The 15,972-nt window shown below is 47.4% G+C and overlaps 1 protein-coding gene across 5 annotated transcripts in view; it reads right to left on the bottom strand.

Annotated features, from left to right (window-relative positions):
• Positions 1-2,968: 2,968 nt before the first annotated feature.
• The window catches only part of LOC116948974 (SWI/SNF-related matrix-associated actin-dependent regulator of chromatin subfamily A member 4-like), a 66,197-nt gene continuing 53,193 nt past the window's right edge, over positions 2,969-15,972 (bottom strand). For 4 of the 5 annotated variants that reach the window (XM_076071944.1, XM_076071943.1, XM_076071945.1 and 1 more), the window contains 4 exons: positions 9,130-9,231; positions 7,015-7,138; positions 6,626-6,771; positions 2,969-3,848 (listed from right to left, as the gene is read on the bottom strand). In XM_076071944.1, the coding sequence (XP_075928059.1) occupies positions 3,816-3,848; positions 6,626-6,771; positions 7,015-7,138; positions 9,130-9,231 (405 nt within the window). In that variant the 3' untranslated portion in view covers positions 2,969-3,815. Of the gene's footprint in view, positions 3,849-6,625; positions 6,772-7,014; positions 7,139-9,129; positions 9,232-15,972 lie in introns of those variants that run through there. The other variant, XM_076071946.1, reaches the window with a different exon arrangement.

Below are 15,972 nucleotides of genomic sequence, written 5' to 3'. Positions count from 1 at the left end.
GGAGCGGTCTTTCCGACAGTTCTGTTTCTTCACCTGAGGACGGCTTCTTGTGTTGTGGCCGAAACGTCGTGAGAATTTTATTTTATGTTTTATTTTTATAATTTTATTGTTTCCCTTCTACGTGACTTTACCGAAAGAACTAAGAAGATGAATCCCTGCAGTCACGAAAGCTTTAAATCGAAAAAAGGCTTTTATTCCCCTCAAACTTTTTTTTTGTGAGCAGGACAGTGATATTTAGAAAGGTACCTATTTTAAAGGAGAAAACGTGTCCATCAGTGTCATTCCCTCACGTAACGACGAGGCAACAGGAATAGTAATGAGTAAACAGTAATGGTAATAAATGTTTCATGCGCAGTGTCCACATGGAACGCGTGTGCACCTTGGTAGGGGAGCAAATGTGTGCTTTGGCGCGCGCTGGGAGGCGCAAGGTAATACATAAATTACAAAAAACACCACTAAATCGCTAATTAAAGTACTTTGAAGGTGATGGACGCGAAATTGGAATAGCGCTGGCTCACCACGGGGCTTATGCCGTGCTACCTGGGTACTTTTTTTAAACGTATACCCTCGCAAGTGGCGGCCACACACAGACATAATGACGTTGAAAGGTAAGATAATTAAATATATAAAACCAAAAAACTCTCCGGCAATGTGCGACTATGGTCACCGAGAACAGCACCAACTAACGACATATAACGACGGGGGAGTCATCACAACCACGACACCCTCAGCTGCTCCTGGCGCTATCGTCCTACTCTACCACGTCAGTGTAAATTTACAGCCGTTGCTCTCCATCAACATCAGCCACACAAAAAAAGAGTTGGTAAATATGCACAAAGTTCCTGTGCGCCGATCTACAAAGGCAATAACCCCGTAGTTTCAGCATGTGATGTAAATCTGCATTTTCAGTCTTTAAGTGACCTAATGGACTGAAATTTGGATTACTAAAGTAGAAATAATTTAACCTATCTCCATTAATAAAACCCACTTCAGAGCCAGGGCCTTTTTGATGGAATGGTTTTGGAAGAGCAATCAGATGGAAAGAATATTGCCCTTTTACTTACAAAGAGCATGCCGCAGATGCTCAAAAGTTGCCTTCCTTGTGCATAACAATGATAGCAAACTTTTCCTTTTCAGAGAGGTTGTAAAGATTTGCAGAGAGGAAATGTTCAAGGAAGACATTTTCAAATTTTCTGGAAGCCCCCCTCCATAATTGTCTAAAAATCTTCCCAGGAGCAGACATCTAACATCAGTGGTCTTCTACGTGACGACCTTGGAAGGAGAGGTAGAAGCTTCTCCAGCTCGTCTCATCATCTCTCAGGTGTTTCTCCACAGCGCCAATAAAATATACACAGTCAAGGCAAGTTACAGTCGACACTCCACACAAGAGAGAATCTCCTGTTCCCATCGACGTTGGTATGAACAGCCACATCCTAATCAGAAATAGAACCGTCAATTGACCAGCTCGCCAAACTGGATATCAGCAGCTCCAACAATCAGGTGCTGCAGTTAGAAAACATGCGAGCAGTTCGAGAAAGATGGTGTGGAGTTTGCCCTTCCAATCTGAGAAAGGGTCTCTTTTACTTTCAGGGACCTAGATAACATTGACTTCAACCCATCTTCCGCTACAGCGCTTTCAGGGGTCGTGTTTCGTGGAGGTGGCATCAGTTGTGCATCAGTTTCCTTCTCGAGATTCCTTGAGTTTTGTAGAGGTTCCTTATTTTCCCCCCACAAAAATATGCAAGGAGTAAGGCATACCTTCCAGATTCCTTCAGTATAGTCCATGCAGTGTATCTGAACCTCTCAGTAAATAAAATGACCTAAAGTTACCACAAGCCATTTTAAGGACAAACTATAGTCTGCCTGCCAAAGCCAAGGCACAGGCATGGATCCCACACGTTATGCTTGAGGTGGATACGTTGGAGAAAGGTGAGGCTATATATTGGGCTGCTAACCATGCTTGTCTCATCTGCCCTACTTATCCTCTTTGAAAAGATTCCCCAGTGATGGTGAAGCATGCTACGAATGTTTTGCAATCCATCACTGAACCCTGTCTGTATTCCTGCTCTGACTTGTGACTGCGACATATTTCCAAACTACAAGCACATTCAATGAATGGGCCCGCAATTCACGGAGAGGACAGACTTATCATGTTTGGAGGGCTCCACATTGAAATATCATTGTGGCTACTTCAGGAACTTCCGTTTATTCAAGGCCTCTCACATTGCGAGGACACGACACTCCCATCTGAGCGGTGGTGGCCGCACGCCTGTAAACCAGAACTCGAGGAGCCATATTCTGGCTCACCAGAAAGCAGTAAAGTAAAAGACTCCACGTGTTTCGTCTGTATGGGATAGTGTTTACACCTTGCATGCTTGGGTTTTTTTCCGGTTGCTCTGGTTTACTTCCACATGTGCTCATTAATTGGCCGATAGCACCTTCGATTGGCATGCTTAGCTACGTAAGGTGCGAAAGAATTTCATCATGCAAACAGCCACCACAACCAATTGTGACAACAGCAGATCGATCGCTCTCGTTACGATCGTAGCAGGAGACAAGATGGTCCCGGCTACATCTGCTTCACTCCACGGACAATAAAGATGTTGTGGTTTGGCTCTCCAACACACCGGTGTGCTGTACTAGTGACGAATTGACATGTTCTGTTTATGTGACAACTCTTATTTGTTGGCTGTGTCGGATGGTGGCAGGTTTAAAAGACATTTATATATTTACGCGATCTAACCCACAAAAAAAAACTCTATTAAGAAAAAAGATTCTGCGACGTAGGCCAAAATTGCCAAATCTGGAAATTTACTCGTACTTAATTGGGACTCAGAAATTGTCGCCCCTACTATTAAAAGTTTGCAGAACCCTCTTGAAAAAAAGTCTTGAGATCGACGCTTCTTGGGTAACGGGCGCTGTAAAAACAATCGCACAAGCAGCAAATACATCAAAGCGGACACACGTGTGTAATGTTAGGTGTTTATTTTGTCGTTTCACAAGTTCATTAATCTCACGCACTGGAAGCTTCTCAAAACAAAATGCAACTGGTGCTTACACGTAATTGCATTTTACGGCTTTTTACTGAGAAAAAAACCGGTTGGGCTTTACGCGGCAACACCAAATACCCACGACTCAGCACCGCCACCGAGCACCAATATGCCACGCACACCATCTTGTGGGCCCACTCCGGAAAACGAATCATCCATTGCACCTCAAAAGCACCCCCCCTGCCCCCCACCTCCTTAGTGTTTTAACTTGGACCGGATTTGCAATATAAAAAGCTGCCTGCTACATACATGCTAGAGTCTGCGTGACGCGAGAATGAAACACCGATACGATTATCAATACACCACACGAAATTGTATTTGACGAGCGCTGCAGGAAACGTGACCAACTGAACCTGCAACCGGGGCGTGCGAACGCTAACACTCGTTCAGCAGCCAGCGTCTGCACGCGGCATCGACAACACAGAGAGGGTGGCCCTCGGCATTTGGCCCCTGAAGAAAATGTTCATGCAAACATGAAGATCTAGGACTGAAATCCTACAAGTACTACCGTCAGTCATTCCAAGAGACCGCTTCAGATCCGAACATCGGTTTGGAAGAAGAACACACCGGCGGTGATAAAAACGGGCCCGTTGGGTAACACGTAAACGCTGTGTTGCAACGGTGCGTGCGTGTGGACTTTAGATGCACACGAGTCAAGGTTTCTCCGTGCGCGCGAGCTGCGACGCGCATTTGCGATCCACGCCGCTCACTCAAAACGCCGCTCCACCACGACGCAGGGCGTGCGTCTGGAATGACGTCGATCTTTCACTCAACTTCGCTACTAACCTCCGACTGACCCTGAAAAATATCAGAATCACAATGCCCTTGTAACACAGTGGCGAGCTCAGAATGCGCAAGGCAACATTTCCAGTTGTAACGCATCTCTTAAAAGTAAAGCTGCTGCATTTAAAGCCATCGTTTGTGAGCCATCAGAAATGTACACGTGAAATGCAAGGGCGTGGTTAATGATGAATGCTGTGCAGGGCCATCTAAGAGGACCGGGACAGGAAGGGAAGGTTTCCATATCCACAGTAGCTCAATACCAGAAGTGTTTATTTAAATCAAAGCCGTTTAGAATAATTATTACATATTCACAATATAAAGAAAATATACCAACTCTGTAAACAACAAGACAAACATTTACACGCTCTCGCTCACACACATTTACACACAACTGCCATTCGCCACGATGACGGTGAAATCACCACGGCGCTTGTGCCGGGCGAGTTGCACCTTGAGGCTGTGTGAAGTGTGGAGGCCTCGCTGGAAAGAGGTCATGGGACAGACCCAGGTACCATGGGTTGACTGACTGAGATGACTGGCAAATGCACCCCCACCTGCGTTCCCCCCCACTGTGCAAACTTGCTGCGTTTTAGCCGCCCGGTGCTCCGCTCGTTTAGCCCCCTCTATCCTGCCAAACAGAAGCTGCTTGGACATGCGATGGTTGGGCATGCGGGTTACATGACCCAGCCAACACAGCCGCACCTGTCGGAGGAGCTCACAGATGGGACTGTGCCCAGATCTTACAAGGATTTGTGAGCTCCTCACACAATCCAGTCTGGTTAAACCCACGATGGATCATAGGCAGGCCAGCCTGAATGTTTAAAACCAGCACAGATGTTCTTTTAAAGGGCTCTACGTTTCACAAGCTTAGAGAAGGTAGGGCATAATTGTGTTCCAGAAGACCTAGAGCTTTGTATGGAGCGACAGGCCAGGTAGCTTCCTCAAGTTACGCAGCTGATTAAAAGATGCCACTCGACTGATTCGGAGTGTGACCTCCGCTGCCAAACCGGAGCTGGTTGTAAGCACACTGCCCAGGTATAGAAATGTCTCTACCCTCTCCACAACTGCCCCTATCACTCATGGAGAGTGCAAGGAGGGCAGCATTCGATTACATGAAAGGAGTAGCACACTCCAGGTTCAGCAGTAGCTTATCCAACTCTTCAGTGGGCAGCAATTGCCAGACTATCTGCACACATAACATGATTGACACAAAAAGCGAGCCATCCCCGCACCCGGGCATAGATTAGCCTCACATCGTATCTGTACCAGATGGAAATTCCACCGGTACAGCCATGAAAAGCCTATTAAATTAGGTGGGAAAAGGTGTTAAATAGCGTAGGGGCTATACAACATCCATGTTGCACCCCAAGGTAAACCGAAAATGGATCTGACTCGTGGCCACGAAGCTTTACCCAGGCATGTCCACCATCACGAAGGTCCTTCATGATTGTGAACTGAGGGTCAGGAACTTTGAAACCATGAAGAATTATAATCAAAAGCTCAGTCCTTTTTATGGTACCATACGCATTAACCAGGTCAAAAAGCAAATATATGTTCTGTTCAAATGACCTACATCTCTACCCAGCACTGTGCATGGTCTCAGGCTCTGGATCACTCTTTGCGTTTCCTTCACAGATGGCAGCCACTCACAAAAAGCGGTTACTTCCTCTAATATATGACGAAATACAGCCCAAGCAGGGCCAATCCCACCATAGCCCATAGAGGGGTTTCTCCTCCCCCAAGACCTCACAAAAATGCTATGTAAACCTGTTCCTGGTGGTCAAAGATCAGTTCACCATTCTTTCCTTTAAGAATGGTACTGAGCGTGGCAATGCGAGTAACTTGTTTCACGGAAATACTCACTTAAAACAATAACTTTTTACCCAAAAATACAGACTCTTTGGGGAGTTGTGGCCAATTCCAGTTACATTGTATGCTTTGAGCTACGGGAGAAACCGGAGACTGCCAGAGGAAGCAACCCATTGCAGTACAGGGGGAAGAACATACAAATTCCATGCAGAAAAGCGTCCGAGTCGGGAATCGAACACCAGTCCTTCCTGAACTCTGAGGCATGGGGGTTCACCCGTGCCACGTTAAAATCGGGCCAAGGGCCCACAGATGATCCAACACAAACAACTGCAGGCTTGAATGTTGCCAAGCGAAAGCTTTGAATTTCAACCGAGACAGTTGGCGGTGAAGGAACGCTCCACACATACTCAGCTGCCTTGACCCTCGTTAGCAAAGCCCTCACTTCCAACTCATTTCAGGCTTAGACGGCCCATGGGAGGCGGTACGGACTGGTCACAGCGCCGCCTATCAAGCCAACGCTCTTTTGGCATGATTTATAAGGCACAAATGCCCACAATAAGTTCACCTGCGGTTGGATATACGTATATCCTCGTTTATTTACATACATACGTGTTTTTTTACTTAATTGGACTATGAATAAACTTGTAAACGCAATTCGTGAAATCATTGCAGAATAGTTATTTAAATGTTTATGTTTTCAATTCTATTTGTACTGCGATTGCATTTGCTCTGATTTCTATGAGGTAGTTTTTTAGTCTGCTTTCAATCTGCTTCATTGATGTATTGAAATGAACTTGAATGATTTTGTAATTTTGGCGACCCGGGCTTGAACAAAATCAACGGAACAAAAAAGCTCAAAAGATCCACAACCGTGACCCAGAGAGAGAGCTGGCAACGACTCGGGACTAATCCACAGCGTCATGATCCCTCGCATCAACAGCAGTCACCCAGGAGGAGGACTCTTCAATTTGGCTTTGACTCACGTTGTTCTCATCAGCACTGTCGTCGCTCACCACGGGCCTGGATTTGGCCCCGCGGCCCGACCGCCGCCGGCCCACGCGAGACCGTTCCCTCTCCTTCCCTTTCTCCTTCTTCTTTCCGAGCTTGATCTTCACCTTCACCGAGTGGGCTGTCAGACAAATGGAAATTAGAACGGCCGTGCTTTCGCAGAGCGACGACGTCGAGAGACGCACAAACCGGCGACCCTCTGCGCAATGCGATGTAAATGTCCGTTTTGAGATTAAAAATGTAGTGGTGTTACCGGCGCAGATAAACAGTGCAAGTTAACAGAATCCCAACAAAAAGCACGTGCATATGCCAGCAACATCGCTTAAAGCGTGAAAAAAGGAAGGAGCGGAGAGAATCAGCTTACACTCGGACTCAGAGCCGTCATCATCTTCATCATCGTCACTCACGTCATCGCAGCTTGGCTCCTTCTCCACCTTCTCTCTCGTGCTCGTGAACACGGACTGCAGGACGATGGAGTCTTCGTAGATCTAGCAGTCACCACCCCACCGGTGGTACAAGGTCACTCCCGGTGTAGAACATCAACCGGCACGCTCAAGAAACAAGCAACCGATACGCTCTTACTTACATCAGGAAGAGAACACAATCCCCCCCTCGCCCCTGCCCTCCCCCTCCCACCCGGGTGAGATTTGTTTCTTAAATTTTCTTGAAACTTTGCCAACAATGCCTCAAGTCAAAACCGCAGCGTGCGCCCCACCCCCATCCCCCAATTCACTGCTCCAGAGTGGAATGTGACGACCGGTTGTGATACGGACTCTGGTTCGTCTGCAGTTGTACACGTGGCGAAGGCGTATCGTCTGCTTTAAAAAAAATATATATATAAGATTCTTCTTCTCACGTTTGAGGCCTTGAATGAGTTGGATCCTGAATATCTCACCGATCTGCTTAGGTTTTATATTAGATCTGCGATTCAGGTCTACTCGTTATTCCAAAGACCGGAGCTTTGTTTGATGGGAGATTGAGCTGTGTGCATCCAAGCTCCGCAAACGTGGAATTCCCTTCCCCGGTCCAATAGGGGATCTGAGTTTGTTACACTTTTTAAATCATGTTCTAAAACTCACCTGTTTGTTACAGTCTTTCTCCATAACGTGAGTCTCATATAAATCTCTGTGAGACCTTATGAGAATGACACTATAGAAAACCGAATTTATTATTATTTATTGTTACTTAAATCTCCCCCACAACGCTACTGATTATTTCGTGATTTTGTTTTACAGTTTGCATTGAATTAGGAACCATGTCTGGCAAAGAGGATCCAATACACCTGGCAGTTCACCAGCATTGGTTCTAGCAAGCAAGCCTTACTATGCTGATGATTATAGACACTGAATGTCAAAAAACAGTCTGGAGTTTTTCTTGTGTTGAATTAATATTGCTGAAATGATGGCACTCCCAGAAGGCCGTGTGGCTGAAGGGAGGTGTAAAACGACTTTAATGTTTAACATGGAGACACGGATATGAAAAGGAAGAGGTTTATCGTCTGGTTATTTATTTCTATTCTGGAGTACACGGCCGGGAAATCCATTCTCCACGCTGACTCAGCGGATAACAGCGAGGTTGCGAGTTATAAAATCTTGTTTTGGAGTTTACGCAACCCATTATCCCTCTCTCTGGAGCCAATAAATGCAATACCACTCTGTGCTAAGTCAACAGTGGTTGTCCTATGGATGGACTTAGCCCCGCCATAGGAATGTGGAGGTTCCACCAACTGGCTCATGACTGTATAAGGGAGATAAGCAGGAAATTCGCCCAGACTTGAGTTTTAGTGCAGACGGCATGCAGCTGGATTATTAATTAATATTTATATAGCGCGTTAGCTCAAGGTGCTTCACATAGTTTAACAGCGGTAACAAAAATAGAGTGATTTAGATAGCAGGGGCGTGCTAGGCCCGAGGAATGAGCGACCGTAAAACAGAAGGCACGTGGGGTCAGGAGAGAGCAGGGGAGGGGAGGGACGGGAAATAGTGGAGGGACGAGTAAGGGAACGGGCAATGGATAAGAGGTGAGACTTGACGAGAGGAACGGAAGGAGGTTCAGGAGTGGGACTGATTAATCCTTTCCCGCTCCCATGACGTACGCATGCGTCATCGGTTTTTCTTCCGAATCAATTCTGAATGGAATCGGAAGTAAAAGGCCACGTGGGAGGGCGTGTGACAGTTTAGCGCCGGCGATCATCGAGTGCGGTCCTGTCGCTACGGTTCTCTGCGATGAGTACAGTACCACGTCTTTGTAAACTGCAGCGCTATGCCTCTCTAAATATAATTAACGGTAACCGCTTGCGTGTTCCGAGATTCAGCGGTGAACGGGACACCCTCCCTGTAACTTGCAGACGTTTCGGAAAGAGGAAGGGTTAATGTACAGGGGAAGTTTGGATGCATCACCGCTGCTATAATGCTTGAACACAGGCCATGTTATCCAGCACCGAGCGCTGCGGGGGCCCGGTGCTGGAGGAGACGCTCACCAGAGACCCCTCGAGGTTGTAGATCTGCGCGTTCTGACACAGCAGCATCACGTCCTTCTCCAGGTCATCCAGACTGCGATACTTGTGGATTCGAATCCTCTCCTGGGGGACCGCGACACACACAACCGTGAGCGATGCATGGGTGTGCGAGTGTGGGTATCATGAGGTGGGGAACGGTCGTGTCGTTGTTAGCGCATTGAGTTATGAACTTAGCAACCCGAGTTTGATTCTCACTGATGAATATCTGAACTGGTACTGGGCCTTCCCCGACATCAACTAATCCATCAATGAGTACCTGGTGCGGTGTGTAAACATGAGCATTGGCCGGGTTTGGTGCTGGCCATCCACTGTCTCGTGTGCCTTGCCGACCTTCATAGGTACTAACAGCACTTGCCCCAATAGTCTGTTACAGGATATGGGGGGGGGATCGTTGTCTTTGTTGACAGTGTGTGGTCATATTCTTAGCTCTTTCGGTAAAGTCACGTTGAAGGGAAACAATAAAATAATAAAATATATCAAACAAAAATTCTCACGACGTTTCGACCATAACACAAACGGTCGTCATCAGGTGTGAAAAAACCAACGGCAAGAAACATTTGAAAGTGTTGGTTTGCATTAATTTATTTATTTTAAACGGTGTATTTACTTATTTACAAAAAAACGTCAGCGCTACGCGCAGCGATTTGGCAGTTTATTTAGAAGGACGAGTCCATCTATGTTCTGAGAAGAGGAGGGGGGAGACGAACAATTAATGTATGCTGTCTGAAAGCCACCGTAAGCGTGAACAATCAATTAAGACCTGAAATGGTTTATCAAATCCTTCCAATGATTGCTAAGCCAGAATCCATCTTCTCGGTTGAAATTGTCTCTGTGATATGTGGATAGCCTCATGAACGAATCTCTCATGGTAGCCAGATGGCTTACAAAGAACCTCTGTCTTGGAAAAGTCAATGTCATGTGAGCCTACTGAATTATAACAATGATCTGCCATGGCCGAGGTGTTGGTCCTACCGTGTTTAAGGTCTGCTTTGTGTTCACGAATGCGGTCCGAGACATGGCGTTTGGTTTCTCCAATGTAACTACTACCACAGAGGCAACTTAGTTTGTAGACACCAGGGTACTGTATGTCCGGAATCACATCTTTTACAGACGGAACCAGATCACGGATTTTATGTAATGTGTTGAAACGGACCTGGATCTTGTGTTTATTCAAGATTTGAGATATTTTTTGTGATCCCCGCAATGTAGGGTAAAGTGATGTTTTTTAAAGGCTCCTCAAGAGGGTCCTTCTTCATGGTTTGAGTGATAGCTTTGTGGATTGTATAGTCGGAGTAACCATTAGCCTTAAGAGCTTGGTGTACGTGCTTGAGTTCACTGCCTATGTGTTCCTGGTCGGATATGCATTGGGCTCTATTGTACAGAGTCTTGATGAGAGAATTCTTCTGTGATGGATGTGGTGGGAATCTGGTTTCAGATAAGCATCCGTATGGGTAGCTTTCCTGTAGACAGAGTGGCTCATTGAACCATCAGGTCTCTTTTTTATTAGGACATACTTCACTTGGAATGGAACTTTCTACAAACAAACTGAGGGCACCCCAATGGGCTTCCCCCTATCTCCGGTTATAGCTAACATTTTCATGGAGAAATTTGAGACTGATGCCATCCAGACTGCCACTCTGCGCCCAACCTTATGGAAGAGGTACATGGATGACACTTTTGTCATCTGGCCACATGGCCGGCCTGCACGAGACCAATTCTTCGACCACATCAATTCCATACACCCAGCCATCAGATTTACCATGGAAGTCGAAAAAGATGGCAAGCTACCTTTTTTGTATGTCCTAATAAAAAAGAGACCTGATGGTTCAATGAGCCACTCTGTTTACAGGAAAGCTACCCATACGGATGCTTATCTGAAACGGGATTCCAACCACCATCCATCACAGAAGAATTCTCTCATCAAGACTCTGTACCATAGAGCCCAATGCATATCCGACCAGGAACACATAGGCAGGGAACTCAAGCACGTACACCAAGCTCGTAAGGCTAATGGTTACTCCGACTATACAATCCGCAAAGCTATTACTCAAACCATGAAGAAGGACCCTCTTGAGGAGCCTTTCAAAACCATCACTTTACCCTACATTGCGGGGATCACAAAAAAGATCTCCAAAATCTTGAATAAACACAAGATCCAGGTCCGTTTCAACACATTACATAAAATCCGTGATCTGGTTCCGTCTGTAAAAGATGTGATTCCGGACATACCGTGCCCTGGTGTCTACAAACTAAGTTGCCTCTGTGGTAGTAGTTACATTGGAGAAACCAAACGCCATGTCTCGGACCGCATTCGTGAACACAAAGCAGACCTTAAACACGGTAGGACCAACACCTCGGCCATGGCAGATCATTGTTATAATTCAGTAGGCTCACATGACATTGACTTTTCCAAGACAGAGGTTCTTTGTAAGCCATCTGGCTACCATGAGAGATTCGTTCATGAGGCTATCCACATATCACAGAGACAATTTCAACCGAGAAGATGGATTCTGGCTTAGCAATCATTGGAAGGATTTGATAAACCATTTCAGGTCTTAATTGATTGTTCACGCTTACGGTGGCTTTCAGACAGCATACATTAATTGTTCGTCTCCCCCCTCCTCTTCTCAGAACATAGATGGACTCGTCCTTCTAAATAAACTGCCAAATCGCTGCGCGTAGCGCTGACGTTTTTTTGTAAATAAGTAAATACACTGTTTAAAATAAATAAATTAATGCAAACCAACACTTTCAAATGTTTCTTGCCGTTGGTTTTTTCACACCTGATGACGACCGTTTGTGTTATGGTCGAAACTTCGTGAGAATTTTTATTGTTTTATATATATTTTATTATTTTATTGTGTTGTGTGTGATCAGTGAGTGTGTGGTGTGTGTGTGAGGTGAGTGTGTGGTCAGTGAGTGTGTGGTCAGTGAGTGTGTGGTGTGTGTGGTCAGTGAGTGTGTGGTGTGTGAGGTGAGTGTGAGGTGAGTGTGTGGTGTGTGTGTGGGGTGTGTGGTGAGTGTGAAGTGAGTGTGTGGTGTGTGTGTGGTGCGTGTGAGGTGTGTGTGGTGAGTGTGTAGTGTGTGTGGTGTGTGTGTGGTGAGTGTGGTGTGTGTGGTGTGTGTGTGGTGAGTGTGTGGTGAGTGTGTAGTGTGTGTGTGGTGTGTGTGGTCAGTGAGTGTGTGGTGTGTGAGGTGTGAGGTGAGTGTGAGGTGAGTGTGTGGTGTGTGAGGTGAGTGTGTGGTGTGTGTGGTGTGTGTGTGGTGTGTGTGGTCAGTGAGTGTGTGGTGTGTGTGGTCAGTGAGTGTGTGGTGTGTGTGTGAGGTGAGTGTGTGGTCAGTGAGTGTGTGGTCAGTGAGTGTGTGGTGTGTGTGGTCAGTGAGTGTGTGGTGTGTGAGGTGAGTGTGAGGTGAGTGTGAGGTGAGTGTGTGGTGTGTGTGAGGTGTGTGGTGTGTGTGAGGTGTGTGGTGTGTGAGGTGAGTGTGTGGTGTGTGTGTGGTGTGTGTGAGGTGTGTGGTGTGTGTGTGTGGTGTGTGTGTGGTGTGTGGTGTGTGTGGTGAGTGTGTGGTGAGTGTGAGGTGAGTGTGTGGTGTGTGTGTGGTGTGTGTGGTGAGTGTGTGGTGTGTGTGTGGTGTGTGTGTGGTGTGTGTGAGGTGTGTGTGGTGAGTGTGTGGTGTGTGTGGTGAGTGCGTGGTGTGTGAGGTGAGTGTGTGGTGTGTGTGTGGTGTGTGTGTTGTGAGTGTGTTGTGAGTGTGTGTTGAGTGTGTGGTGAGTGTGAGGTGAGTGTGGTGTGTGTGGTGTGTGTGTGGTCTGTGTGAGGTGTGTGTGTGTGTGTGGTGTGTGTGTGGTGAGTGTGTGGTGTGTGTGTGTGTGTGTGGTGTGTGTGGTGAGTGTGTGGTGTGTGTGTGGTGTGTGTGAGGTGTGTGTGTGTGGTGTGTGTGAGGTGTGTGTGTGGTGTGTGTGCTGTGTGTGTGGTGAGTGTGTGGTGTGTGTGTAGTGTGTGTGATGTGTGTGAGGTGTGTGTGGTGTGTGTGGTGTGTGTGAGGTGAGTGTGGTGTGTGGTGTGTATGTGTGGTGTGTGTGATGTGTGTGTGATGTGTGTGGTGTGTGTGTGGTGTGTGTGAGGTGAGTGTGAGTGTGTGTGGTGTGTGTGAGGTGAGTATGTGGTGTGTGTGGTGTGTGTGTGGTGTGTGTGTGGTGAGTGTGAGGTGAGTGTGTGGTGTGTGTGTGGTGTGTGTGTGGTGTGTGTGGTGTGTGTGAGGTGTGTGTGGTGAGTGCGTGGTGTGTGAGGTGAGTGTGTGGTGTGTGAGGTGAGTGTGTAGTGTGCGACTGTTGTGGGTGAGGTGAGTGTGAGGTGAGTGTGGTGTGTGTGTGGTGTGTGTGTGGTGTGTGTGTGGTGTGCGTGTGGTGAGTGTGTGTGGTGTGTGTGAGGTGTGTGTGGTGTGTGTGTGTGGTGTGTGTGGTGTGTGTGTGGTGAGTGTGTGGTGTGTGTGTGTGGTGTGTGTTGTGAGTGTGTGGTGTGTGTGTGGTGTGTGTGAGGTGTGTGTGGTGTGTGTGAGGTGTGTGTGGTGTGTGTGAGGTGAGTGTGTAGTGTGCGACTGTTGTGTGTGAGGTGAGTGTGAGGTGAGTGTGGTGTGTGTGTGGTGTGTGTGTGGTGTGCGTGTGGTGAGTGTGTGGTGAGTGTGTGGTGTGTGTGTGGTGTGTGTGAGGTGTGTGTGGTGTGTGTGAGGTGAGTGTGTAGTGTGCGACTGTTGTGTGTGAGGTGAGTGTGAGGTGAGTGTGGTGTGTGTGTGGTGTGTGTGTGGTGTGTGTGAGGTGTTTGTGGTGTGTGTGGTGTGTGTGTGTGTGGTGTGTGTGAGGTGTGTGTGGTGTGTGTGTGGTGTGTGTGTGGTGAGTGTGTGGTGTGTGTGTGTGGTGTGTGTGTGTGGTGAGTGTGTGGTGTGTGTGTGTGGTGTGTGTGTGTGTGGTGAGTGTGTGGTGTGTGTGTGGTGTGTGTGAGGTGTGTGTGGTGTGTGTGAGGTGTGTGTGTGGTGTGTGTGTGGTGAGTGTGTGGTGTGTGTGATGTGTGTGTGTGTGGTGTGTGTGAGGTGAGTGTGAGGTGAGTGTGAGGTGAGTGTGAGGTGAGTGTGGTGTGTGTGAGGTGTGTGGTGTGTGTGTGTGGTGAGTGTGTGGTGTGTGTGAGGTGAGTGTGTGGTGTTTGTGTGGTGTGTGGTGTGTGTGGTGAGTGTGTGGTGTGTGTGTGGTGTGTGTGTGGTGTGTGTGTGAGGTGAGTATGTTGTGTTTGTGTGGTGTGTGTGTGTGGTGTGTGTGTGGTGAGTGTGTGGTGTGTGTGGTGTGTGTATGGTGTGTGTGTGGTGTGTGTGTGGTGTGTGTGTGTGGTGTGTGTGGTGTGTGTGACGTGAGTGTGTGGTGTGTGTGAGGCGAGTGTGTGGTGAGTGTGAGGTGTGTGTGAGAGTTGCGTTGGGTTTCCTCCAGGTCTTCCCGGTTTCCTCCCATAGCGAAGCACACGTCATTGGTGTTTGGTCAAACATCCACATGCGGCATAACCCCTCCCTCAACACAAGTCTTGGGACTCGCTGTGGCTTTACTGGGTAAAATAAGACGGCGCAAGATTTGCTGTGTCAGAGCCTCGACGCACTGCTGTCATTCTATCATCTCATGTACAGGTGACTGACCTGGTTCACCAACATGGCATTTTGAGCAATACGATGAAATAAGGTTACAGAAATGACGAAAATAGAAATGTGATCCAAAATATCATGTAGAAAGCAGTACAAAAAGAACTGTGTTACAGAATTTTTTTAAAACAGTGCATAAACAAAAATAAAATCAAATTCATTTCCTGTAACTTTGATGCGATTCGTTACAGCCTGTTCCCCGGTGACGGCTGCCACAGTGATGTAATGGTCACAGCGGCGCGCTGGACTCACAAGCCAGGGGCTGGCGGTTCCATTCCATCTCCCGGCGCGGCAGTTGACACAACGGTGGCAATATTCTCAAATTCCCACTGCCTCTGTCCATCCGGCAGTGTAAATGGGTAACAACCACAGCTAAGTCGGTCGGCAGGTCGCGTGTGGTGGGATAAAGCGTGGGTATACTCCCACCTCCTCCTAGATGTCTACTCATTGTGAGAGAGCAGGCCAAATATGCTGTAGAGCTCCTTGGCCCTCCTGCACGCAAGGGCGTGAGCAAGCTGGCAATTGCAGGGCTGCACCTTTACCTTGCTAAGGCACACAGGTTGATTGGAATGTACGCATGTATGTTAGAAGCCAACCATGCTAATCGGAGGTGCCGGGGAAGGACAACAAACTAAACACAAAAAGCAGTTCAAAAAGAATGAATTTTCAATCTAGATTTAAAAGTACGTAGCTCCAGTGGCTTCCTAATATCGGATGGAAAGAGCGTTCCAGGTAGCCGTGGGAGCGCATCTGAAACCACGGGATGAAGTGACCGTCTTTGTTCGATGGCAAGCCGAAAACAAAATTTGCTCTTCGCAAGTGGTTGTGCCCATTGCTGCTGGGTGGACAGAGGTGGCTGTGGTGGGGTTTTAAGAAACTTTCACAGTTGTTTCAACTGCCGCGGCGGAAGATGGAATCGAACCGGTGACCTCTAGATTGCAAGTGCAGCGTGCTGACCATTGCACCAGTGCTATGGCAGCTTCCTCGTATTGTGTACAAGTGGAAATAATGTGGTATTAAGGGAGGAATTTGCTCGCTCAATTCTTCCAATTTCCGCGAACAAAGCTCGCCCTCAACTCCTCAATCGCACGTAGAAGCTTCTATGTTACAAGCTCAGTAACTTGT

Source organism: Petromyzon marinus, chromosome 35 (genome assembly GCF_048934315.1).
Source record: "Petromyzon marinus isolate PM22_M1 ecotype Great Lakes invasive population chromosome 35, UKy_Petmar_22M1.pri1.0, whole genome shotgun sequence".
In the NCBI taxonomy this organism is placed as follows: Eukaryota; Metazoa; Chordata; class Hyperoartia; order Petromyzontiformes; family Petromyzontidae; genus Petromyzon; species Petromyzon marinus.
Note: the sequence above shows the minus strand (reverse complement) of the source record. Positions and strands in the feature narration are given on the sequence as shown.